At 44.5% G+C, this 27489-nt stretch overlaps 1 protein-coding gene across 4 annotated transcripts in view; it reads left to right on the forward strand.

Annotated features, from left to right (window-relative positions):
* Positions 1 to 27489, forward strand: part of LOC132815145 (anion exchange protein 2-like) — a 260861-nt gene that overhangs the window by 177616 nt on the left and 55756 nt on the right. For all 4 annotated transcript variants that reach the window (XM_060823950.1, XM_060823951.1, XM_060823952.1 and 1 more), the window contains 4 exons: positions 5002 to 5167; positions 11397 to 11629; positions 15773 to 15930; positions 19642 to 19847. In XM_060823950.1, coding sequence (XP_060679933.1) covers positions 5002 to 5167; positions 11397 to 11629; positions 15773 to 15930; positions 19642 to 19847 — 763 coding nt within the window. The remainder of the gene's footprint in view (positions 1 to 5001; positions 5168 to 11396; positions 11630 to 15772; positions 15931 to 19641; positions 19848 to 27489) is intronic.

Here is a 27489-nt window from a genome sequence, read left to right on the forward strand (position 1 = left end):
TTCAATGTGAAGCTTTGTTGAAAAGATTAGAATTGATGAGGGAGATAAAGGATTTGCCAGCACGCAGCATTAAAGGAGTACAACAGAAACTAGTTCTGCCTGCGCTATCTCTGGCTCTTCAGTTGGTTAGCAGCGCAGTCTCCCAGCACCAGGGACCTGGAGTCGATTCCAACCTCGGGCGACTGTCTATGTGGAGTTTGCACATTCTGCGTGGGTTTCCTCTGATGCTCCGGTTTCCTCCCACAGTCCAGAGATGTGCAAGTTCAGTGAATTGGGTGTGCTAAATTGCCCATAGTGTTCAGGGATGTGTAGGTTAGGTGCATTAGTCAGGAAATGTAGAGTAGTAGGGTAGGGTAGGGGAATGGGTCTGGGTGGGATACTCTTCGGAGGCTCGGTGTAGACTTGTTGGGCCAAATGGCCTGTTTCCACACTGTAGGGATTATATGAATTCTATGAATTGGTACTTTACCCACTTAGTTCTGTCCCCATTCTTGTACATTTTTCGTTTTCAAATCTATCTTGACGCTATTCAATTTACCCATTTGGTGAGCACTGGCCACAGGTACTTTTCACAATAATGGGTTTGTTCACAGAATGCAGCATTGCACCGACCCAAAGAATGTTCCACCAGTCTCTCTTTAGAAGTACTCTAAGTAATTATTTACACAATGTCCCTTCACCCATTTAGCATAATAATATAATTAACATACTATTAACAAAACCTTCTGTGGTAAACTCTAATAACTTTTAAACCCAATGATGTCACATAAGATTTTTCAGGAGATAAAGTTATCCCTTTGAACCCATTAATTCTGCTCTATCATTCACTGAGGTAGTGGCTGATCTGATAATTCTCAATTCCACTTTGCCGTCTTCTCCTTGTAACCCTTGATTTTCTTCCTGATTAAAAACCTGCCAATCTCAGTCTTGAATATATTTAATGACCCAGCCACAACAGCCCTCTGTAGCAAAGAATTCCACAAATTCACTTCATTCTGAGAGAAGACATTCCTCTTCATCTGTCTAAAATATGCAAACTCTCATTCATGACCATATCAAATCCCCTAAGAATCTTGTACATTTCAATAAGGTCACCTCTGATTATTATAATTCGAATGAGTACTAAACCTCTCCTCTTAAGTAATGTCCCTCCATACCCGGGATCAGCCTAGTGAATCTTCTGTGGACTGCCTCTAATACAAGTTTTTTTTAGATTTGGAGTCATGGAGTACAGCACGGAAACAGACTTTTTGGTCCAACCCGTCCATGCCGACCAGATATCCCAACACAATCTAGACCCACCTGCTAGCACCCGGCCCATATCCCTCCACACCCTTCCTATTCATATACCCATCCAGGTGCTTTTTAAATGTTGTAATTTTACCAGCCTCCACCACTTCCTCTGGCAGCTCATTCCATACAAGTACCACCCTCTGTGTGAAAAGGTTGCCCCTTAGGCCTCTTTTATATCTTTCCCCTCTCATCCTAAACCTATGCCCTCTAGGTCTGGACTCCCCAACCCCAGGGAAAAGGTTTTGTCTATTTATCCTATCCATGTCCCTCATAATTTTATAAACCTCTATAAGGTCACCCCTCAGCCTTCGACGCTCCAGGGAAAACACCCTCTCCCTATAGCTTGAATCCTCCAATCCTGGCAACATCCTTGTAAATCTTTTCTGAACCCTTTCAAGTTTCACAACATCTTTCCGATAGGAAGGAGACCAGAATTGCACACAATATTCCAACAGTGGCCTAACCAATATCCTGTACAGCCACAACATAACCTCCCAACTCCTGTACTCAATACTCTGACCTATAAAGGAAAGCATACCAAATGCCTTCTTCACTATCTTATCTACCTGCGACTCCACTTTCAAGGATTTGTTTCCTTAAACAAAACAGTTCACGGTATTCAGTCGGCTAACTTGTGTCTTTTACAGTATATGGTTTTACTAAGACCTCCTTACTTTCATTCAAAAACATAAATTGATAGAAAAGCTCAACAAGTCTGCCAGCATATGTGGAGAGAAATCAGAGTTAATGTTTTGGGTCAAGTTCTGAGAAAGAGTAGACCTGCTGAGCTTTTCCAGCAATTTCAATTTTTGTTTCTGATTTATAGCATTCATACTTCTTTCAGTTTTCATCCCTATTTTGATACTCTATTCTCTTTGAAATAAAGGTCAGTGTTTTGTTTTTCCTTTTCTGTTACCCACTGGATGAAATGCTAGCTTTTTGTGATTTATGGATGAGGACTCCTAAATCCCTCTGTCCGGTCATTTTTGAGTCTTTCTCCATTAGGTAATAATCAGCTCCTGTATTCTTCCTGCCAAAGTGAACAATCTCACATTCCCCAGTGCCATGTTTTTGCCCACTAATTTAACCTGTCTGTGTCCCTTGGTAGATACTTTGAGTCATCCTCATCAGTTGTTTTCTCACCTATTGTTGTCATCCACAGACTTGAATATGGTGCATTTAGTTCCCTCATCCAAATCATTAAAAGTGACTGTCACAAAAATAAAACAGGAAAGGTGTCCTGACCATGGCTAACAAGGGAAATTCGAGATGGTATTAGATCCAAGGAAGGGCATACAAATTAGGCAATAAGAGCAGCAGATCTGAAGATCAGGAGCAATTTAGATTTCAGCAAAAGTGGACAAAGGGATTCATTAAGAAGGAAAGAAGAGTGGGAGAGGAAGCTTACAAACTGATTGTAAAAGCTTTTATCAATATGTGAAGCGAAAAAGATTGGTGAAAATAAATATAGGTCCCTTCCGCTAAGAGATAAGGCAAGTTATACTGGGGAGAAGGATGAGATGGCAGACAAAGTAAATAGTTATTTTTGTTCTGTCTTCAGAAAAGTGGACACAAATAATGTCCCAAACATGCTGGGGAGCACAGGGTTTAGTGAGAGGAAGGAACTGAAGGCAATCAGTATTAGTAAGGAAATGGTGTTGTGGAAATTGGTGCGATTAGGGCTAATAATTCCCCGAGGCTTGATAATCTACATCCAAGAGTGTTTATGGAACTGCCTGTAGAAAGAGTGCATTTGTGGTCATCTTTCAGGATTCCATTGACACTGGAACAGTTCCTCTGGGTTAGCTAATGTAACCTCACTGTTTAAAAAAAGGAGGTGGATAGAAAACACAAAATTATAGATTGATTAGCCTGACATTGATGTGTGGAAGATGGAGTTTATTATTAAAGAATTAATAGCAAAGCCCTTAGAAAACAGTGACAGGGTCAGCGTGGATTTTCAAAAGGGATTTCATGCTTGACAAATCTATATGAATTTTGAAGATGTAACCAGTCCAAGCAGTGATGCCTGCAGTACACCACTCGTCACTGCTACCCACTCGGAAGAATGCCTGTTTGTTCCCTGTCTGCTGACTGGTTCTCTAATATCTTCAGTTTTGCAGATGGCACAAAGCTGGGTGGGAGGGTGGACTGTGAGGAGGATGCAGAGATGATTTGGTGTGCTTTGGACAAATCAAATGAATGGGCAAGTATGTGGCGAATGAAGTATAATATGGATATCTGAGAGGTTATCCACATTGCTAGCAAAAACCGGAAGGCAGATTAATCTCTGAATAGCAATAGTTTGGGAAAGGGGGAAGTGCAATGAGACCTGGATGTCTTTTGTGCACCACTCACCTGAAGGTAAGCATACAGGTGCAGCAAAAGAAGGCAAATGGTATGTTGGCCTTCATAGTGAGGGGATTCAAGTACAGGCGCAGGGATGCCTTGCTGCTATTGTCCAGGGCCTTGGTGAGATTACAACTGGAATATTGTATGCACTTCAGTCTCCTTACCTGAGAAGGCTATTCTGGCTATGGAGGGAGTCGGACAAGAGTTTACCAGACAAATTCCTCGAATGTCACAACTGACTTATGAGGTGAGACTGGATTAACTAGGACTGTATTCACTGGAATTTCAAGGAATAACTTTGGCAGGGTTGGGGAGATCTCATAGACACTTATAAAATTCAACAGGACTGGACAGGGTAAACACAGGAAAGAGGTTTCAGATTTTTCAGGAAGTCCAGAACTAGGGGTCACAGTGTGAGGATGCAGGGTAAGCCATTGGATTGCCTGAGGAAGTAGTGGATGCGGGTACCATTACAATGTCTAAAAGATATTTGGATGGATACATGATAAGAAAGGTTTGGAGGGATATGGGCTAGGTGAAGGCAGGTGGCTCATGGTTTGAGAGTGGCACGATGGCTTAGTGGTTAGCACTGATGCCTCAAAGTGCCAGGGACCCAGGTTCAATTCCAGCCTCTGGTGACTGCGTTAAATTTGCACATCCTTCCCGTGTCTGCATGGTTTTCCTCCAGATGCTCCACAGTCCAAAAATATGCAGTTTAGTTGGTCATGCTAAATTACCAATCGCATCCAGGGATGTGTGTGTTAGGTGGTTTAGCCATGGGAAATGTAGGGTTAAAGGGTAGGGTAGGGAGTGAGTCTAGGTGGGGGTGTTCTTCAATGTTGAGCCAAATGGCCTGTTTCCACACTGTAGAGATTCCATGATGATTCTAGGTGGGACTGGTTTAGTCTGGGATTATGTTCGGCATAGATTAGTTGGACTGAAGGGTCTGTTTCCATGCTGTATGACTCTATGGCTCTATTTAGGACTGAAATGAGGAGAAATGTCTTCACCTAGAGAGTGGTGAGCCTGTGGAATTCTCTGTCACAAAATGTGGTTGAGGTAAAAAAATTCCATGTTTTCAAGAGGTATAGGTTTTAGGACTAAAGGACTCAAAGGAGATACACTGAAGAGGATGAACAATCATGATCACAGTGAAGCAGGCCCGAAGGGCTGAATGGTCTACTCCTCCTATTTTCTGTGGTTCTGTGTTAGGCGGCTTCCTCCTTATGGAGCTAAATCCTGACACTGTAAACTGGTTGCCCATCCAGACAGACCAAGCTTTGGGTAGATCCAAGGCAAAGAAACGGTTGTGACTAGAAGGGGGATTCTTAACCGCTGTTTCTGTTTGTTTTCCAGACCGACCAAGATGTGCAGCCTCCACCATCGTCTAAGATTGAAGATGAGGATGAGGGTGACCTGAACAAGACTTGGGGAGTTGAGAGATTTGATGATTTGCTACATGACGCTCCCAGTCGGAATGTGCAGGAAGTGCGGCGCACATTTGATGAGACAGATTTTGAGTGTGAGTTCTGTGTGTGAGATTTTTAAACTGCTACATTGTCTAATGTTGAGGGTCAAGATTCTGCAATGACCAGCTGGAGGCTCATGCAGCCTGGAACTGAGAGCATGAGGCCAAAGATATCCTGCTTTGGACAGAGCTACTCTGTGACAACCGCGCCTCGAAGTGAAACTCCACTGTAACTTCCAGGAGTAATTTAGAGAGATTGAGTTTGTTCAGATGGAAATGTAAAATTCAAGATATTGATGATGATCCAGTAAATGGCCAAAACTGTGACAAATACGTTTCTATGTAGGCAGGTGTAAGGACATCCACTTTGTATCTAAAAAAACATGGAGCAGGGCACCTTCGAAATGGTGAAGAGCTTGAAGCTGTGAAGGCTCAAAGAAACTTAGGGGGTCCAAATGCACAAATCGTTTAAATGCCAGGAATAGATACAGAAACTAATGCACAAATTAAAGAATCCTGGGGAACTAGAATGCAAGGGCTGGGAGGGGCTGGCGGGAGGAAGCAGGGGCTGCTGGTGGTTGTACAATGCCTTGGGCAGACCACACTGGAGCCACTGTGAGCAGTCCTGGGCTCCATATCTTGGGAAGGTGATATTAAATTTGGAGGGAGCAGAGTGTAGACTCACCAGAGTGACACCAAGACACAAACAGTTAAATTACGTGAAGATGTTACACAAACTGCTGATTGTATTCCCCGAAAGCTAGTAAGGTTAGGGGCTGATTTGATCAAACTTTTCAGTATGAGGAACAAATGCAGTAATCTCAAAACTGTTTTCGCTTGCTGGAGTGAGAATGGTTGTGGGGTGTGGTTTTGGATTTGGAGACATTGCCCAAAAGCTAGTATTGGATTTTTCAGCAGTGAAATTAGTAACCAGTTCTCAGCATGCAGCAATACAAATGGCAATTTGAACTCAATCGTTTTTTCTTTTTAAATATGAGAGCAATAGATTTTTTTGTTAACCAGTGCTTTTATGGATATAGGACAAAGGTGGCTAAATGGAACTTGGTCTCAGATCAGTTATGATCTCGTTGTGTGATGGAACAGGTTTGTGGGGCTGAAAGGCTCCTTCTGTCTCTCTGATGATCTTAAATGAGAAATGTGGCAGTTGTGGTGGAAGTGGGGGCTTTCAGGTGGTCAGGGAGCAGTGGTTCTGGTGCTGACCTCATATCTTAGGTCTGGAGAATTCCCATCACACATTGTGAGGGCAGGAGGTTCTCAGCTGAGTTTTAGTAACAAACCAGCAGATTGAATGGCCTTGTTTAGCTTTCCTAGGTGCCATCCAAGACCTTCGATGTTTCGGGCACAAGCGAAACGTCGAATTTCCTGTTCCTTGGATGCTGCCTGACCTGCTGCGCTTTAACCAGCAACACATTTTCAGCTCTGATCTCCAGCATCTGCAGACCTCACTTTTTACTCGCCATCCAAGACCTTTCCAGGCTTGTTGAATTCAGACTGTCAATTTAGCCCAATAGAATTTAAAGTGGGTATTAATCTATTGCATTCACCAACTGTGTTACGATATCACCAGAAGTCTGGCCTCGTACAAGCCCTTGAATTTGATAGGTCACCTCAACTTCTAAAAGTGAAAAGACTCTTCCTCAACTCCCCCTCCACGTGCTTTGGAAAACATCTTTCTGTTTGTGTGGAGATTCTGCTGTTATAGAGTCATAGAGATGTACAGTACGGAAACAGACCCTTCGGTCCAACCTGTCCATGCTGACCAGATATCCCAACACAATCTAGTCCCACCTGCCAGCACCCGACCCATATCTCTCCAAACCCTTCCTATTCATATACCCATCCAAATGCTTCTTAAATGTTGCAATTGTACCAGCCTCCACCACTTCCTCTAGCAGCTCATTCCATACAAATACCACCCTCTGTGTGAAAAAGTTGCCCTGTAGGTCTCTTTTATATCTTTCCCCTCTCATCCTAAACTTATACCCTCTTGTTCTGGACTCCCTGACCCCAGGGAAAAGATTTTGCCTATTTACCCTGTCCATGTCCCTCATAATTTTGTATACCTCTATAATGTCACCCCTCAGCCTCCGACGCTCCAGGGAAAACAGCTCCAGCCTGTTCTGCCTCTCCATATAGCTCAAATCCTCCAACCCTAGCAACATCCTTGTAAATCTTTGCTGAGCCCTTTCAAGTTTCACAACATCTTTCCAATAGGAAGGGAACCAGAATTGCACGCAATATCCCAACAGTGGCCTAACCAATGTCCTTTATAGCTGCAACATGACCTCCCAACTCCTGTACTCAATACTCTGACCAATAAGGGAAAGCATACCATAATTCTTCACTATCCTATCTACCTGCGACTCCACTTTCAAGGTGCTATGAATCTGCACTCTAAGGTCTTGTTGTTGTGGTTCTGTTCGCCGAGCTGGGAATTTGTGCTGCAGACGTTTCGTCCCCTGTCTAGGTGACATCCTCAGTGCTTGGGAGCCTCCTGTGAAGCGCTTCTGTGATCTTTCCTCCGCCATTTGTAGTGGTTTGAATCTGCTGCTTCCGGTTGTCAGTTCCAGCTGTCCGCTGCAGTGGTCAGTATATTGGGTCCAGGTCGATGTGCTTATTGATTGAACCTGTGGACGAGTGCCATCCCTCTAGGAATTCCCTGGCTGTTCTCTGTTTGGCTTGTCCTATAATAGTAGTGTTGTCTCAGTCGAATTCATGTTGCTTGTCATCTGTGTGTGTGGCTACTAAGGATAGCTGGTCGTGTCGTTTCGTGGCTAGTTGGTGTTCATGGATGCGGATCGTTAGCTGTCTTCCTGTTTGTCCTATGTAGTGTTTTTTGTGCAGTCCTTGCATGGGATTTTGTTCACTACATTGGTTTGGCTCATGCTGGGTATTGGGTCCTTCGTTCTGGTGAGTTGTTGTCTGAGAGTGGCTGTTGGTTTATGTGCTGTTATGAGTCCTAGTGGTCGCAGTAGTCTGGCTGTCAGTTCGGAAATGCTCCTGATGTATGGTAGTGTGGCTAGTCCTTTGGGTTGCGGCATGTCCTCATTTCATTGTCTTTCCCTCAGGCATCTGTTGATGAAATTGCGTGGGTATCTTTTTTTGGCGAATACATTGTATAAGGTGTTCTTCTTCCTCTTTTTGCAGTTCTGGTGTACTGCAGTGTGTTGTGGCCCTTTTGAACAGTGTCTTGATACAACTTCTTTTGTGTGTGTTGGGGTGGTTGCTTTCGTAGTTCAGGACTTGGTCTGTGTGTGTGGCTTTCCTGTATACCTTTGTGGTGAATTCTCTGTTAGGTGTTCTCTGTACCATCACGTCTAGGAATGGGAGTTGGTTGTCCTTTTCTTCCTCTCTAGTGAATCGGATTCCTGTGAGTGTGGCGTTAATGATGTGGTGTGTGTTCTCTATTTCTGAGTTTTTAGAACCCCTAACATAACAGCACACAAACCAACAGCCACTCTCAGACAACAACTCACCAGAACGAAGGACCCGATACCCAGCATGAGTAAAACCAATGTAATGTACAAAATCCCATGCAAGGACTGCACAAAACACTACATTGGACAAACAGGAAGACAGCTAAGATCCGCATCCATGAACACCAACTAGCCACGAAACGACATAGAACATAGAAAAATACAGCGCAGTACAGGCCCTTCAGCCCTCGATGTTGCGCCGACCAAATCCTACCTAACCTACACTAGCCCAATAACTTCCATATGCCTATCCAATGCCTGCTTAAATGACCATAAAGAGGGAGAGTTCACCACTGCTACTGGCAGGGCATTCCATGAACTCACAACCCGTTGCGTAAAGAATCTACCCCTAACATCTATCCTATACCTACCACCCCTTAATTTAAAGCTGTGTCCCCTAGTAACAGCTGACTCCATTAGCGGTAAAAGGTTCTCAGTGTCTACCCTATCTAAACCCCTAATCATCTTGTACACCTCTATCAAATCTCCCCTAAACCTTCTTTTCTCCAATGAGAACAGGCCCAAGTGCCTCAGCCTTTCCTCATACGATCTTCCTACCATGCCAGGCAACATCCTGGTAAACCTCCTCTGCACTCGTTCCAATGCCTCCACATCCTTCCTATAGTATGGCGACCAAAACTGCACACAGTACTCCAGATGAGGCCGCACCAGAGTCTTATACAACTGCAACATGACCTCAGGACTCCGGAACTCAATTCCTCTACCAATAAAGCCCAGTACACCATATGCCTTCCTCACAGCACTATTTACCTGGGTGGCAACTTTCAGAGATCTGTGTACATGGACACCAAGATCCCTCTGCTCATCCACACTACCAAGTAGCCTACCATTAGCCCAGTAATCCATCTTCTTGTTACTCCTACCAAAGTGAATGACTTCACACTTAGCTACATTGAATTCCATCTGCCACCTTTCTGCCCAGCTCTGCAACCTATCTATATCCCGCTGTAACCTGCCACATCCTTCTTCACTGTCCACAACTCCACCGACCTTTGTGTCATCCGCAAACTTGCTCACCCAGCTTTCAAGCCCCTCCTCTAGATCATTTATAAAGATGACAAACAGATAAAGATGACATGACCAGCTATCCTTAGTAGCCACACACACAGATGACAAGCAACATGAATTCGACTGGGACAACACCACTATTATAGGACAAGCCAAACAGAGAACAGCCAGGGAATTCCTAGAGGCATGGCACTCATCCACAGATTCAATCAATAAGCACACCGACCTGGACCCAATATACCGACCACTGCAGCGGACAGCTGGAACTGACAACTGGAAGCAGCAGATACAAACCACTACAAATGGCGGAGGAAACATCATAGAAGTGCCTCACAGGAGGCTCCCAAGCACTGAGGATGTCACCTAGACAGGGACAAAACGTCTTCAACACAAATTCCCATTAAGTGTATAAGTCCTGCTTGTTGAATCTGGAGACAGTCTGCAAACATGTTTGACCACAGCTTCCAAGTATGTGTGCTGCATAGGGCCAGACGATCCCTACCTCATCCAGACTGGATTTTGTTCTTTGTGTGGGGGCGTCTTCTCCTGTCAGTCTGTTCCTAGGTACAGGTCGCTGCTCCTAGGTTTTTTTTTATTCATTCACGGGATGAGGGTATTGCTGGCTCGGCCAGCATTTATTGTCCAGAGGGCAGTTAAGAGTCCATATTACATTGCTGTGGGTCTGGAATTGCATATAGGAGAACATTCCTGATGAAGGGCTTATGCCCGAAACGTCGAATGTCCTGTTCCTTGGATGCTGCCTAACCTGCTGCGCTTTTCCAGCAACACATTTTCAGCTGGAATTGCATATAGGCCAGATCAGGTAGGGAATGACAGTTTCCTTCCTTAAAGGACATTAGTGAACAAGATGGGTTTATCCTGACAATCAGCAATGGATTCGTGGTCATCATTATTCTCTTAATTCTAGTTTATTTTTAATATTGAATTCAAATTGCACTGTCTGTTGTGGTCAGATTTGAACTCAGGTCCCTAGAACATTAGCTGGGTTTCAGAGTCCAGCGATAATATCATTAGACCATTGCCTTCCCTGGTATCCTCTGGTCTCTCACCCAACAGAACTTCATTGATTTGTGATGCTGGGAAGCATATTGGGCTATTCTGCCAAGGGGATATTTGTTGCAGTGTCTTTATGGAGACTGTAACCTGTTGAACTCTCTCCCTAACCCTCTCTGCCATCCCCACCATCCGTTTAAGATACGGTTTTCAGCCTTCCTCCATGGCCCAGTCTTTGATCACCTGTCCTTCGGTCTCTTTATATGACTTTGTGTTAATGTGCTGTTTCAAATCCCCCCTGTGAAACCATTTAAGTGCAAGCTGTTGAGCTCATCATATAGTCTGCTGCTCCTGCACAGTATTGAGAGAATGCTGCAGTCAAGTGTTCCAGCTTCTGACTGAAATGTGACATTGAGGTATCAGCAGCTCTGTCAGGGGGGTGCAAAACATCCCATGATGTAATATTGATTAAGAACATATTGTTCATGTTCTTACTGATACTGTGACCAATAGTTAATCTTCAGTCTCCAGCTCTGAAGCCGGTTATTGGTTACTATCACATTAGTATTAGTGGGAACTTGCAATGTTTGACTTGGTGGCCACATTTCTTACATCAACACTGACTACGCTTCTGAAAATACAGAGTTGGCCGCGGGGAGGAGGAATGGTGCTCCTGCGGTTGTGAAAGGCAAGTCTTCCTTTATACAAGTGTTTGACATTATTTCTCTCTCTCTTTCCAAAAGACCATCGTCATTCCTCCCTTCACACTCACCACCCACTTTCCACGCACCTTCCGTCGGAAGGAAGGAGGAAGAAAGGGGCACACCAGAAGAAGGTCAAAAAGACTGCCTCTTCTCCGACTGGAGCTCCTACCATAGAGGAAGGGGATGAAGAGGAGGAGCAGACAGATGGCGCACAGGTGAAGCTGGCTCCTCCAGAGGAATCCATCCAGTTAGACGATGTGCGTGATGTTCAGGTGAGAACCAGAAGGCGAATAGGGGCAAACAGGAAAATCAATTCTGAGCCTCCCAAGTCATGCCTGAAGCAGGGATGCGGATGGTAGACAGTGAACTAGTTAATCTGAAGACACCATGATTGTTCTCCTTGAAGCAGCAAGGCCAAATGGTGACTTAATCGAAAACCAAGATGATGAAGGGTTTAGATAGAGTAAATAACGAGGAACTGTTTCTAGTAACACAGGGGTCAGTAATCACAATTTTTGTTTTTGTATTTCATTTATTCCCAGAGCGTGGGTTTCACTGTATAGGCAGGTATTGATTTCCCATTCCTAATTAGGCTAAGGGCAGTTACGCATCAACCACATTGCAGTGGGATTTAACCCAAGTCCCAAGAAGGTTGGCCAGTGGTTCTGGATTACTAGCCCAGTGACACTGCCACTAAACCATCACGTACCCTGTTAGGATAACTGGCAAAAGAGGCAGGAAGGAGATCAGAATAATGTTTGCACTCCTAGTTCTAAAAAGCTGATGGAAGCATATTCAATATTAACTTAATCTATAACAAAAAGAGTAAGATGGACACCAAGTTTAGAGTGATGTGAGGAGAGTTAGGTTCTGAAAGGTTTAGTGGGAATAGAGGTAAGAGAATGGCCGGTGGTATATTCTCGGGGCTACATGAAGGAAAACAGGAAGTAGGATTCAGTGAATTGCTTTTGCAGAGAACTGTTATGACTCCCTGCCAAATGACTTCCTTCCATTAGTAACCATTCCATAATTCTATCATTCATGTTCTAACAAAAAATAAATTTTCAAGAATTTGTTTTTACTTACCTTCTCTAATACCAGGGACTAGCCTCGTGCATGTGTTCTGCACTCTCTCTAAAGCCTCAATATTTTTCCAGTATCATTGGAGATCTTAAAATGTTTATAGGTAGCTAAATCCCTGGTACTTGATCAAGTGTATCCCAGGACATTGTCAGTAAGCTAGGGAAGAAATTGCTGGGCACCTAGAGATATTTGCATCATCGACAGCTGTGGGTGAAGTGCTGGAAGACTAGAGGGTGCCTAATGTTGTGCGAGGAAAAGCTGGAGAACCACAGACAGGTGAGTCTGATGTCAGTGGTGGTAAGTTGTTGGTTGGGCTTCTGAGAAACTGGATCCATGTGTATTTAGAAAAGCAAGAACTTAGGGCGGCACGGTGGTACAGTGGTTAGCACTGCTGCCTCACAGCGCCTGAGACCCGGGTTCAATTCCCGACTCAGGCGACAGACTGTGTGGAGTTTGCACGTTCTCCCCGTGTCTGCGTGGGTTTCCTCTGGGTGCTCCGGTTTCCTCCCACAGTCACAAAGATGTGCAGGTTCGGTGAATTGGCCATGCTAAATTGCCCGTAGTGTTAGGTAAGGGGTAAATGTAGGGGTATGGGTGGGTTGCGCTTCGGCAGGTCGGTGTGGACTTGTTTCCACACTGTAAGTCTAATCTTTAAAAAAACTCTGATTAGGGATAGTCAGCATGGCTTTGTGCATGGGAAATCATGTCTCACAATTTTGGTTGAGCTTTTTGAAGAGACCAAGAAGACAGATGAAGGTAGTGCAGTAGCTGTTGTCTACATGGACTTGAGCATGGTGGACTGGTTAGTAAGTTTAGATCATATGGGATCCATGGAGAGGTAGCCATTTGGGTACAAAAATTAGTTTGATAGTACGAGGTAGAGGATGGTGGTCGAGGGTTGTTGTTGAGACTTGGGGCCCTGTGACCAGCAGTGTGCCACAAGGATTGGTGCTGAGTCCACTGTTCATTGTTTATGTAAATGATTTGGATGAGACTATAGGAGGCATGGTTAATAAGCTTGTGGGTGATACCAAAATTGCTAGTATAGTGGACACAGATGAAGGTTATCTAAAATTACAATGGAATCTTGATCAGTTGGGCCAGTGAGCTGAGCAATGGGCAGATGCAGTTTAATTTAATGAATGCGAGGTATTATGTTTTGGTCAGACAATCCAAGTCAGGACTTTACAGTTATGGTAGGGCCTTAGGGAGTGTTATTGAGCAGAGAAACCTAGAGGTGTAGGTACGTATTTCCTTGGAAGTGTTGTCGCAGGTAGACAGCGTGGTAAAGGAGATATTTGGTATGCTCGCCTTCATCGGTCTGAGCATTGAGGACAGGAGTTGGAATATCATGTGATAGTTGTACAAGACATTGGTAAGGCCACTTTTGGAGTACTGTGTACAGTTCTGGTCACCCTGCCTTAGGAAGGACATGATTAAAGTGGAAAGGTTGCAGAAATGATTTACAAGGATGTTATTGAGAATGAAAGGTTTGCGATATAAAGAGAGGCTAGATAGACTGGGTTTATTTTCCCTGGAGGTTCAGAGGCTGAGAGGTGACATCATAGACGTTGATAAAATCATGAGGAGCTTGGATAAGATGAATAGCCAAGGTTTTTCCCCAGATTTGGGGAGTCCAAAATTAGAGGGCATAGGTTTAAGGTGAGAGGGGAAATATTTAAAGGGCCCTGAGGGACAACTTTTTCATGCAGAGAGCGGTGCTTATATGGAATGAACTGCCTGAGGAAGTGTAGAAGCAGGTATAGTTAGAACATTGAAAAAACATTTGAACAAGCATGTGGGTATGAAGATTTAGAGGAATATGGGCCAAACGCAAGCACTGGGACTTGTTCACTTTTGGAAACCTGGTGGACATGGACGAATTGGGCTGAGGGGCCTGTTTCTGTGCGGTATATCTCTATGATCTATGACTGTATAACTGCAGATGCTGGAGATCTGAAACAAAAACAGAAAGTACTGTAGAAGCATAAACTCTGTTTCTCCCTCCACAGATGTGACTGCGAGACCTACTGAGTTTCTCTTGCACTTTGTTTTTGTTTCGGCAGTAATTTGCTGTGGGACTTGGTTAACTAATTAAAAAGGTGAAATTTGTAGCAATAGCAGTACAGGGCTGTGGAGTCAGTCGGGTTGCAGTTTTACAAAGGCAGCAACAGATCAATGAATCAAATAGCCTCCTCGTGTGTGTGGATAATTGAGTTGTTCTGGTTTAGGCAGAGATCAAATAAGCTGTGTGAAGTTCTCCAACTCATCTTTGAGCAAGGAGAGGGGGGAAGGTGAAGACCACTATTTTTTTGTCATTTATATAAATTATTTGGATGTGAACATAGCAGGAATGATTAGTAAGTGTGCAGATGACACTAAAATTGGAGGTGTAGTGGACAGCGAAGAAGGTTACCTCGGAGTACAATGGAATCTTGATCAGATGCGCCAATGGACGAGGAGTGGCAGGTGGTGTCTAATTTAGATAAATGCGAGGTGCTGCATTTTGGAAAGGCAAAGCAGGCTGGGACTTATATACTTAATGGTAAGGTCCTCAGGAGTGTTACTGAACAAAGAGACCTCAGAGCACAGGTTCAAAGTTCCTTGAAAGTGGTATTGCTGGTACATAGGATAGTGAAGAAGGCTTTTGGTATGCTTTCCTTTATTGGTCAGTGTATTGAGTATAGGATTTGGGAGGTCCTGTTGTGGCTGTACAGGACATTTTTGGAATATTGTGTGCAATTCTGTGCTCCCTCTTAACAGAAAGATGCTGTGAAACTTGAAAGGATTCAGAAAAGATTTACAGGGATGTTGCCAGGGTTGGAGGGTTTGAGCTATAGGGAGAGGCTGAGTAGGCTGGGGCTGTTTTCCCTGGGAGTATGAAGCTGAGGGGTGACCTTATAGAGGTTTATAAAATCATGAGGGGCATGCATAGAGTAAATATGCCTTTGCCCTGGTTTGGGGAATCCAAAGGTAAGAGGGGAAAAATTTAAAAAGGATCTAAGGGGCAACTTTTTCACACAGAGGGTGGTGCATGTATGGAATGAGCTGTCAGAGGAAGTGGTGGGGGCTGGTACAATTACAACATTTAAAAGGAATCTGGATGTGTACATGAATAGGAAGGGTTTAAAGGGATATGGGCCAAGTGCTGGCAGGTGGGACTAGATTGGGTTGGGATATCTGGTCGGCATGGACAAGTTGGACCGAAGAGTCTGTTTCTGTGCTGTACACCTCTTTGATTATGATTCTATGACTTCAGCTCAGAAGAGGGCAGCAGGTTGTAGCCCCAGTGACTCTTAGTTCACCGTTGATGTTTTTTTGCTGTTTTCCAGTTCTTTGTGTCTGATGAGGAGTCAGAAAGTAGCTGTGCAGCCCCGCACCTCCCTGATCACAGCCCAAAGCAGCAAGGTGCACAGCCTCTTGTCATCAAGGCAGGGACGGTCAGCCAGAGCAACAAACTTACCAGAAGCAATGAACAGATCACGCCACTGTAAGTACCAGGATTTGCCAACGGTTATATTTCCCTTGAGTGCCACTGCCTGTCTGTGTACGTGACCATTGGGACCCTTTCATGCTTTTGTCAGATCAGATTCACTCCCCAACTACGCTTTTCCTGCTGATCCTTTCCATTGCTGTAAAGATCATATAATCATACATATAATCCCTACATGTGGAAACAGACTATTTGGCTCAACAAGTCCACACTGACCCTCTGAAGAGTAACCCACACAGACCCATTCCCCTATCCTATTGCTCTACATTTCCCATGACTAATACACCCAGCCTACACATACCTGAACTCTATGGGCACTTTTGCACTGCCAGTTCACCTAACCTGCACAACTTTGGATTGTGGGAGGAAACTCAGGGGCTGTGTGATTTGTGTCCCAGTCTGTACAGGGGGCATGAGGTTTGTGCCCCGGTTTGTACAGGAGGCATGAGGTTGTGTTGCTAATGACTCCTGCTTTGCGGTTGTGCTGTATCTCCAAATTGAATGAGATTCAGTTGCTTTGAAATGGTGTCTGGAGTGTGCAGATACTGGGGCCCTTCCCTCACCACCTGACATCCAGCTTGATGCAAGGGCGCATCTTAAATGGACCCACATCTTGCGTGCCAGCAGAAAGGATCTCTTTCAAGGTGCCCGTTCCAGCCTGTACCACACGGCAGAATGGAATGTAGTGTCTTGTGGGGTCAGTGCCACATGAGGGTGCGACATCTTGTGATCCTGATCAACAACAGAGCCAGAGAGATGAGAACTTTTTGTGATGGTCTGGAACACGCTCTTTAAGAGGGTGACAGAGCAGATTCAGTAGAATCAAACAGAAATTTGGGCTGAATATGCTTTATCATCCTAATTTCAACTCCTATCATTTCTCTATAAATCTGAGAGCTAGTTACTATATTCCTGATTTTCCCCATATTTCCCTGCCCTTTCTCTCTCTCTCTCCTTTTACCTTCTATTTCCTACCCACCCTCCCTCCCTTTGTGCCCTCTCCCCTCCCCTCTTCCTGTCCTCTCTTCCCCTCCCCTCCTGTTGTTCCATGTCTATTTTCTGTCCCTTCATTCCCCTCCTTCCTTCCGTTTCCTCTCCCCTCCCCTCCTTCTGCCTCCACCACTTGCATTGGCCACTTCCCTCCTCACCTTCTGACACTCTCCCCTATTCCCTGCTCACCTTCCCCTCTAACCTGTACCCCTCTCACTTCCTCTTCCTCTGTTTCCATTCCCCACTTCCTCTGACCCTCTCCCCATTCTCTTCTCACTCTTCCCCCTTTCCTTGTCTCCCTTCCCTCTCTTCCCCTCCCCATTTCATTCTCACTTTTCTGCCTCCTCCCTGTTTCCCCGTTCTCCCTCCTCCCTCTCTCCTCACCCCTCTCACACGCTGTCCTGCAGTGGCAATCCTGGACTGATCATACGCGTTGCAGTAGTGAGGCATTTACCTTGTGGCTGCTGCAGTCAGTGCAAGATCAGCAGATTACAGATTCCAGTCGCCAGCCCCTGAGGGTTAGGGTGGGACTGCAGTTTGTTCCCATGTCAGCTGTAGATGGGGGTAGACAATGACAGTCCATCCAGCAGGAAATGCGGTGCTGCCTACTCTGGTAGCCTGATAAGTCAGATAGTCCACGAAATGTTGTCCTCACTTTGGTAGTTATCCTTGATCTGTTTTGATAACTTGTCCTTTGTCCCTGGAGACTGCACTGTCAGCACCCTCTGACTGTCGGTCTTCCCTTCCTCCCTGTGAGAGGTTCATACTCATGTATGCAGGTAGGGCACACTTTTTTTTATTTTTAGCTTAGCTGCATTTGGCTGTGGCCTGGTCATCGACAGCTGTCAGCTATCAGAGGCTTCATATAATGCCTGGAGAGTAATCAGGAAGTCTTGGATCAAGTTTTACCTGCTCCAGAGGTGTGTCATAATATCTCTGATCAGGATAATTCAAGTACCTGGACAAACAGCACCTCGAGAGACTCATTAAGTCACTTCCCACCAGAGGCTCTAATTTATCCCATCAAGAAAGTGTGAATGACTGACCTTGACTTCAAACACTAATTGACTGAGTGTGGAATCAAAGACCTGTAGGAAAACTGAAGTCAATTGGAATCGTGGAAATCAGGATAATATCCTGGATCCAACCATGTTCAACTGTTTCATCAATGACCTTCCCACCATTATAAGGCAGGAAATGGGGATGTTCACTGATGATTTTGCAATATTCAGCACCATTCACAACTCATCGGATACTGAAGCAGTCCAAGTACAAACACAACAAGATCTGAACAAAATTCAGGCTTAGGCTGATGAAAATCAAATAAATATTGCACCACCTAAGTCATGGGCAATCTTCAATGAGAGCGAATCTAGCCATCTGTCTTGACATTGTGGGATTTTCCTTCCCAAGCTCTCCTGTGCTCCATCAGCTGGTTCTTTCACCCTCCTGACCTCTCCTGTCACTTAAATCTGTCTTTGAGCTTTAGGATGTCTACATCCTCTTTGGGAAATTGAGTTGGTTCACTCTGCTCATGTTTTCTGACTCCAGGAAAGGTCATCAACAATCTGCCAGGTTATCATAACCTATCATGATGCAGGGATGGGTATGTCACCCCTCTGCAGTCAAGGCCAACCTTTGACACCAGTTCCACAATATAACAGACTCTGACAAGGCCAACATGAGAAGATGAAGAACTTTGCCCTTGCACCAATCCATCCATGTGGTGTAATTACAGCCAGTAGTTATGAGGGTGCATAGGAGCAGGTGGAAGCCATTTTGTCCTTCCAAGTGCACCACGCTGGGGGAGGCATGGGGCTCAGTAGTTAGCACTGCTGCCTCACAGTACCAGGATCCTGGGTTCGATTCCCGCCTCGAGCAACTGTCTGTCTGTATGGAGTTTGCACATTCTCCCCGTGTCTGCATGGATTTTCTCCCACAATCCAAAGATGTGCAGGTCAGGTGAATTGGCCATGCTAAATTGTCCATAGTGCCAGGGGTGAATGTGAGGGAGGGGAATGGGTCTGGGTGGGTTGCTCTTCGGAGGGTTGGTGTGGACTTGTTGGGCCGAAGGGTCTGTTTCCATACTGTAGGGAATCTTAAAAAAAAACCTGTTCGACCAGTCAGTTGTAGCTGATCGGTATCTTAAATCCAACAATTCACCCTGATTTTATTACTTTTAATCCCTCTGCCTATCCAATCATCTCAGCTTTGAAATTCCCAAAGGTTCCTGGGTATCAGCAACTTTTGGGAGAAACTTTCAGATTTCCGTAATGTTCAGAAACACTTCCTGACATCATCCTTGAAGAGCCTGGTTTTATGTTTCTGTTGTAGACCTACCCATGTTCCCTGTTAAGTTATTAAATGTATAAATTATTCTGACATCCCTTTACCCTCTGACCTGAAGGAATGTAGCACTCTTCTATGCAATGGGTTCTGATGAGTAACCTTGCAAGCCTTGCCCTGTCTAAACACCCTATAATCTATTTGTCCTTGTACGTTATGACCTGCCTGTACTGTACGCAAAACAAAACTTTTCATTGTACTTAGGTACATGTGACACCAATAAATAAAATCAAACCACGGTATGGAATGAGAATGTAGAAATAGTGAAATGTATCCAGGATGGGATGGTGTGTGATTTGGGAAGGGAGAAAAGAGAACATATATTTGTGACCCTGTGAAATCTTGAGTACTCTCCCCAATGTGTGTTACCAGGGGTGCAATGGCTGGTGATGCATCTGCATCGGAGGAGAACCGTGCCTTACAGAAGACACCTTTGGCACATCGCAGCAGTTATGACCTGAAGGAGCGGAGGAGAATTGGGAGTCAGACAAATGTGGATGAGGCCAAATTCCAAAAGATACCAACTGATGAGCTTGAAGCAGAGATGCTGGCTGTGGCTGACTTGGATTATATGAAAAGTAAGTGGTGGTAGAAAGAACTGAGTGGCATTTGTCCCCAGGATAATGTGATATTTACGTCAGGGAGAGAGTAGTGGCATTGACAGTGGAGCAAGGACACTGCTCTGAGACTGACCGAGAAGGAAGGTAGTTAGTCAGTATGTTGAGTCTAATCAGAACCTGGTACAATTCTTTCAGACCACCCTCTGATTATTAATCTCCTGTTCTGACTCTGTATAGGAAAGCACAATCTGTATAATGCATGCAGTGTCGATCCCAACTTGAAAGGATGTCATCAGCCGATTAATGAGTTGAAGTCGTCACATTTTTGACTGCTTGGAATTGGCATTGTGAGCTGTGTATAGGTTTTTAAAACTTGCTGCAATAAATAGTACATTTCACTATTACTGATAGAAACAGATGGAGAAAAGATAGATTGTTAAACCACTCGACTCAGCTCTGCCACTCTAGACCCTGCAGGCAGTGAATCCATACAATATTTGTAAATTCCTCTTTGGAAATAGAACCAGTCTGACTCTCACCTTTCAGGCCTTGTCTGAGCTGATATTTCACCTTTTATTATAAAATCTTAAATTATCTCGAGAAGGTGCATTAATAGAAGTTCTGGGATTTACATTTTAAAGAACCAAAACCAGCAAATCCATTCTAAAAGATGATCTACGTTTGTTCAATGTATCATTGTATCACTGTAATCTTTTGTTATAAATTCTGTCTTATCCATTTGCCTCACAACCACCTGATGAAGAAGCAGAGCTTTGAAAGCTGGTGCTTCCAAATAAACCTGTTGGACTATAACTTGGCATTGTGGGATTTTTAACTTTCTCCACCCTACGGCTCCTCCAAATCGTTCGAGATCCTGGCTGATCACCTACCTCAACACCATTACCTCACACTATCTCCATATACTGCGATGTCTTTAATATTTAGAAATCTATCAATCTCTTGGACATACTTAGTGAGCTTCCACAGCCCTCTGCAGAAAGATTTACCACCCTCTGAGTGAAGAAATAGGTTTCAATGAGGTCGCCTCTCATCTAAACTTCAGAGAGTCCAAGCCCAGTTTCCTCAGTCTCTTCTCACTTAAAAGTCCCACCATCCCAGGAATCTATCTGGTACACCTCTGTTGCACTCCCTCAGTGGCAAGTCCATCCCTCCTTAGGCAAGGAGGTCACAGCTACAACCATCCTCCAGGTGTCGTCTCTTGCAATACGTACCAATTGCCATCTGAATTGCTTGCTGCACCTGCGTCATTCACAAAAAAAAGCACCAGGTTTCTTCATACAACAACACTTTCCAGTCTCTCTCCATTTAAGAAATACTCTGCACCTTCGTTCCTCCTACCAAAGTGAATAACCTCTCACTTAGTTAAATTTTTTTCATCCACAGGGCTCTTGCCCCCTCAGCTGCAGCCTGTTTAAATCCCTTGAAACTTTTTTATGTTTTCCTCACAACTCTATTTCTCACCGGGTTTTGTATCCTCTGCAAATTTATAAAGATTACAATTACAGTAACCCACTTGCCAACCTGAGAATGACCCATTTATTCCTATTTTCTGCTTCCTGTCTGTTAACCAATCTTCAGTCCATGCCCATTCATTTCTACAATACCAAGATTGTTTTTTGTTCCCGTTATCTATTGAATTGCAATGACTATTGTCCTTTCTCCCCTTTATCCTAAACCAATGTGCCTGAGCCACTGGTGGTGCCACAAACTTGGCTCTTATTACATTTGTCTGATGAACTATTGCCCTCAGCAGAATTCTAAAAGGTTAATGAGTAAGAGATACTCAAGAGACTCCTGTCTGCTCTGGTAGGGATCAACCATTCCCTTTCTGTCTTGATCTGTGATGTGACCATTCTGTTAAAAGTGCTATCCACATGGCTCCCAGACCTTGGTACCTCATTGAGTCTTCATTAACAAACAAGAATGTCAACCTAAAAAATCCTAGACCTTCGATTCAAATAGGGCAAACAAGTATTTAGCAACATAGAAACAATAGAATCGTAGAATCCCTACAGTACAGAAAGAGGCCATTTGGCGCATCGAGTCTGCACTGGCACTTTTGGAATATTGTGTGCAGTTCTGGTCTCCCTCCCTTAGGAAGGGTGTTGTGAAATTTGAAAGATTACTATGATGTTGGTAGAGGGTTTGAGTCACAGGGAGAGGCTGAATAGGCTAGGGACATTTTCTTTGGAGCGTCGGAGACTGAGATGACCGTATAGAGGTTTATAAAACCATGAGGGGCATTTGAAAGAGTAAATAAACAAGGTCTTTTCCCTGGTTTTGGGGGAGTCCAGAACCAGGGGCCATAGGTTTAGGATGAGAGGGGAAAAATGTAAAAGGGAGCTAAGGGGCACCTTTTTTCACGCAAAAGGTGGTTCTCTTATGGAATGAGCTGCCAGAGGAAGTGATGGAGGCTAGTACAAGGACAACATTTAATTGGCATCCGAATGGGAATATGAATAGGAATAGGAAGGGTTCTTATCTTCTCCAATCTTTTCAATCCTCTCAAATCTTCTCAAAACTCACCAATAGGAAGGGTTTAGAGGGATATTGGTCAAGTGCTGGCAAATGGGACCAGATTAGATTAAGATATCTGGTTGGCATGGATGAGTTGGACTGAAGGGTCTGTTTCCGTGCTGTACATCTCTGTGATTCTGTGATCCTCCAAACAGCATTCCACCCAGAATCACATTAAGAATGTTAGATAACTTTCTGCACCCTGTCCATATAACTAATCCCTTTAACCTTCATGAATTGAATTCAACAAATCTGATCAGTTTAGGCATTCTTAACCCTGTGACTTCCATTCTGTGGATCTTGCATTGGCTAATTCATGCTTTCAAGTCAGTGCATTGCTTTGCCACTCTTTTCCTTTGGAGTGTCCTGTATTGTCTGTGATCTCTGCATTTCTCTGTTTCTGGGTTTTTGAGCACCACAGATTTTAAACTGAGCCGCTAAAGGCTATCCCTTCCATTACCAAGAGTCCTCGAGTTCTGGAATTCTCTTCCTAAATCTGATGTGGAGGTGCTGGTGTTGGACTGGGGTGGACAAAGTTAAAAATTACACAACACCAGGTTATAATCCAACAGGTTTATTTGGAAGCACTAACTTTCAGAGCGCTGTTCCTTCATCAGGTAGCTGGAGATTCATAAGACACAGAATTTACAGCAAAAGATCTCCATGTCATACAATTGAAACGATATAATGAACAATATGTTGTGTGCCTGAGTGTGACGGAGTATAAACGTGTGTGTGTATCTGTCTGTCTGGGAGAGAGAGTATGTAAGAGAGTGCATGTATGTGTGCTTGTGTGTGTGTGAGAGAGTGTGTATCGTGTAGTGGGGTCATCTGTAGTGTGACATAAACCCAAGGTCCTGGTTGAAGCCATCCTCATGGGTACCGAACATGGCTGTCAGCCTCTGCTCGGCCAGTCTGCATTGTTGTGAATCCTGAAGTCAGCCTTGGAGGATGGTCACCCGAAGATCTGAGGCTGAATATTCCTGACCGCTGAAGTGTTCCCTCACTGGCAATTGTTGAGTTGTGTCCATTCATACGTTGTCATGGAGGATGTATGTGTGTGTCTGAGAGAGAGAGAGCAAGCATGTGTATGAGAGAGTCTATGTGAGTATGTAGGAGTGTGTGTTTGTGCATGTGTGTGAGAGCGTATACTGTTGTGGGGTCACCTGTACTGTGACCTGAACCCAAGGTCCTGATTGAGGCTGTCCTCATTGGTACTGAACCTGGCTATCAGCCTCTAAACACACTACCATGCATGCAAACACATTTTTTTTATTACAAAAAGAAATACTTTATTCATAAAATAATTTGATGGTCTGTAGAGTTGGTCATGCCATACATACGTAAATGTTTACATACAGAGATCAGAATTTATCATTTTTATATACAGGTCTGTATGTTTATCAATCATATGTCCATATATTTAGCTGAGGCGTCAGCAGAGCCCAAATGACTGGGTGGGCCCCCTGTTTTTCTTAGGCAGGCAGATGTTACATGGCGGTCTTTCCCCACCGCGCCTTGGTGGCAGCTGCCCCAAGCTTCAGCGCGTCCCTCAGCACGTAGTCCTGGACCTTGGAATGTGCTAGTCTGCAACACTCAGTCGGGGTCAACTCCTTCAGCTGGAAGATAACAGGTTTCGGACCGTCCAGAGAGCGTCCTTCACCGAGTTGATGATCCTCCAGGCACAGTTGATGGTCGTCTCAGTGTGCGTCCCGGGGAACAGGCCGTAGAGCACAGAGTCCCGCGTCACGGCGCTGCTCGGGACGAACCTCAACAAACACCTCTGCATTCCTCTCCAGACTTCTTCTCCGTAGGGACATTCCAGAAGGAGGTGTGTGACAGTCTTGTCCCCCCCCCCCGCAGCCGCTTTGAGGGCAGCATGCGGTGCGACTGAGAGTCCGGGCGTGCATAAAGGATCTCACAGGCAGAGCCCTTCTCACCACCAGCCAAGCCATGTCTTGGTGCTTGTTGGAAAGTTCTGGCGATGAGGTATTCTGCCAAATGGCTTTGACAGTCTGCTCAGGGAACTGCTCGATAGGATCCGCCCTCTCCTTTTCCTGAAGGGTCTCAAGGACACTACGTGCTGACCACTTCCTGATGGACTTGTGGTCAAAGGAGTTTTTCTTCATAAACTTCTCCACGAAGGACAGGTGATACGGAACAGTCCAACTACTCGGAGCGTTCCGCAGCAGTACACGTCTGCTACTTCAAACCCACAGCACTCCAGCAAAATCTTCTTCACAAACACCATCTGATCGACCAGTGTGCGCTCTTCCGCCTTCTTCACAGTCACCCTGATTGTGTTGCGAATGCCCTGGCCTGGGCTGCGAGCAGCTGCTGAGGCCATAGCTCTGAGGTTGGCGTTAGGCCGAAGCCAGCATAAAGATCCACATAGAGCAGGTTAGCACAACCAAACGATTCTCCAACGTCCAATCACGATCCAGCAATGGTCTCCAGCTGCTCCGATGACTCGCAACATGATCCCCGTGGTTTCTCCCCTGCCAGCACAATTCCGCAGCGTCGAACCTGCAGCACTCGAGCAGAATCTCTTCCTCTGGTCCTCAGGAACTACACATAATCCGAGCCAAAAGGCTGAGAAGTGATACCATGCATGCAAACACACATTCACACACACATTCTCTCTCCCACCACCTAGCCCCCTGCACTTGCACATGCACACGCACACACTCTCTCTCACTCCCTCCCTCATGCGCGCGCGCGCGCGCACACACACACGCACACACACACACACACACACACACACACAAAATCCTGTGGGTGAATTTGCATTTTTTTTCAAGGAACAATCCTCAGATCCTGTCTTGCAGCATCATATTTACCCTTTCCCCAATTGTAAAACCTACCCTGTTGCACGCACCTATCTCTGTCCATAACACACACACACACACAAGTCTGTGGGTGAATTTGCATTTGCAGAATTGTAATTGCAGATACATTCTATTTTGTTCAAAACCACACAGTTTGCAGGCAGTTAACCCTTTGCAATATTTTATAACTTCCTACTTTGGAAATAGAACCAATCTGGCTCAAGATTGGGATACAGACAAACTCTAACCTCACACCTTTAATGCATTGTCTGAGCTGAGATGTCATTTTTTTTTAATAAAAGCTTAAGTCATCTCAAGAATGTGACTGGAAAGAAGTTCTGGGATTTACATATTAATGAACCGAAACCTGCAACCCATTCTAAAAGATAAAAGACTTAACAGCAATCTGGGTTTGTTCAATATATCGTTTCAGTTGCATGAGACAGATCTTTTGTTATAAATTCTGTGCCTTATGATCCTGCTCCACAGCTATCTGATGAAGGACCAACAATGAAAGCTAGTACTTCCAAATAAATATATTGAACTATAACCTGGTGTGTGATTTTTAATGTCTTGCTGTTAAACACTATCTTTTTGATAATATCTCCTCATGTGGCTGAGTCAAATTTTGTCTAAAAATGTTTGTGAAGTCCAGAGATGTTTTGTTTCAAAGAATTGGAGACGCCGGAGTTGTTTCAATGAAGGCATTCTATAAATGCAGATTTGTGTAGAAGTAGAAAATGTGTTGTTTAGGGTGTTATCTTGGGTGGGAACATTCTGAGGAATGTTGCCAGGTATGAAACCAGAAGAAACTGGACACAGCAAATAATGGTCATTACAATTACGATAGCCTCGGGTGTTTGAACTGCACCTGGATGCTGTCTTCCTCTTATCTCTTGTTAATTGCTTCTTGTTACTGTGATTGTAATGTGTGAAGTTAGAGTAAATCACCAGCTCACTAATGCTCTGGGTTCCTGATGGAAGCAGTGCTGCAAGGGCCATTCCCAGGATTGCTGTGGTGATGTTACAGCCCAGAGCTGACAATGTAGAGGAAGACAACATTTGGTGCAGACTGGGTAAGCTTGGAATATTACTCAAAATGAACAGCAGGAAAAGAGCCAAAGTAACATTCGGACTGATGTGGCGACATTCATCTCGACGCAGAGAGTTATTGATTTGTGGAACAAACTTCAAGCATTCAATCTGCTGTTTCATCTGGCTGTACCGTCACTGAGATGAGGCAGTTTTAAATCCTCTGATTGAGGAGAAAGGTTAGAAGAAAATTTTGTACACGGAGAACTGTTGAGAGTATGGAGTGATTTGCCACAGGAATAGACAGAGTCAACATGGATGTAGGAAAGGGAAATCACGCTTGACAAATCTGGATTCTTCAAGCATGTGTCGAGTAGAATTGATTAGGGATGCTAATGGATGCAGTTTACTTGGACTTTGAGAAGTTGTTCAATGAGGTCCCACATTGCATGTAGAATTAAAGTGGGATTTGGGTAGTGTACTATATGGATAGAAAACTGGAATAAAGGCAAAATATTGCAGATGCTGGAAAGCTTAACGAAACATACACAGTGCTGGTCTGGCATAATCTGTGGAGAGAGAAAGAGTTTCACATTTCAAGTCCAGTATCACCTACCTTCAGAACTGTTTCTCCCCAGTGTTGTCTGTGCTTATTTTGGAGAGAAAACTGGCAGAAAACAACGAGTAGGAATAAATGGACCATCTTCCGAAAGGCAGACAGTGACTGGTGGGGTACCAAAGGCTCAGTGCTAACATCCCAACTACCCACAATATATATTAATAATTTAGGTGAGACAACTAAGTGCAATATCTCCAGGTTTGCAGATGATACTAAGCTAGTTTGGGTGGTGGGGAGGTGTGGGAGAGAACTGTGAGGAGGATGCAGAGATGCTTCAGTGTGATTGTGTGAGTGGACAAACAATGACAGTTGAAATATAACACAGATAAATGTGAAGTTATCCACTTTGGCAGCAGGACGCACATTATTATCTGAATGACCATAGATTGGGAAAAGGGGGAGGTACAATGAGTCCTGAGTGTCCTTGTGTACTAGTCTCTGAAAGTAAACATGCAGGTGCAGCAGGTAGTGAAGAAAGGAAATGGTATGTTGGCTTTCATAATGAGAGGATTTGAGTGTAGGAAAACAGTTTTTATTTCTCTATCTGAGGAAGGATGCGTGGCTATGGAGGGGGTGCAATAAGGGCCGACCAGATAGTTCCTGGGATAGCAGAACTGACATTTGAAGGGAGACTGAATCAGTT

This window comes from Hemiscyllium ocellatum, chromosome 4 (genome assembly GCF_020745735.1).
Source record: "Hemiscyllium ocellatum isolate sHemOce1 chromosome 4, sHemOce1.pat.X.cur, whole genome shotgun sequence".
NCBI classification, from domain to species: domain Eukaryota; kingdom Metazoa; phylum Chordata; class Chondrichthyes; order Orectolobiformes; family Hemiscylliidae; genus Hemiscyllium; species Hemiscyllium ocellatum.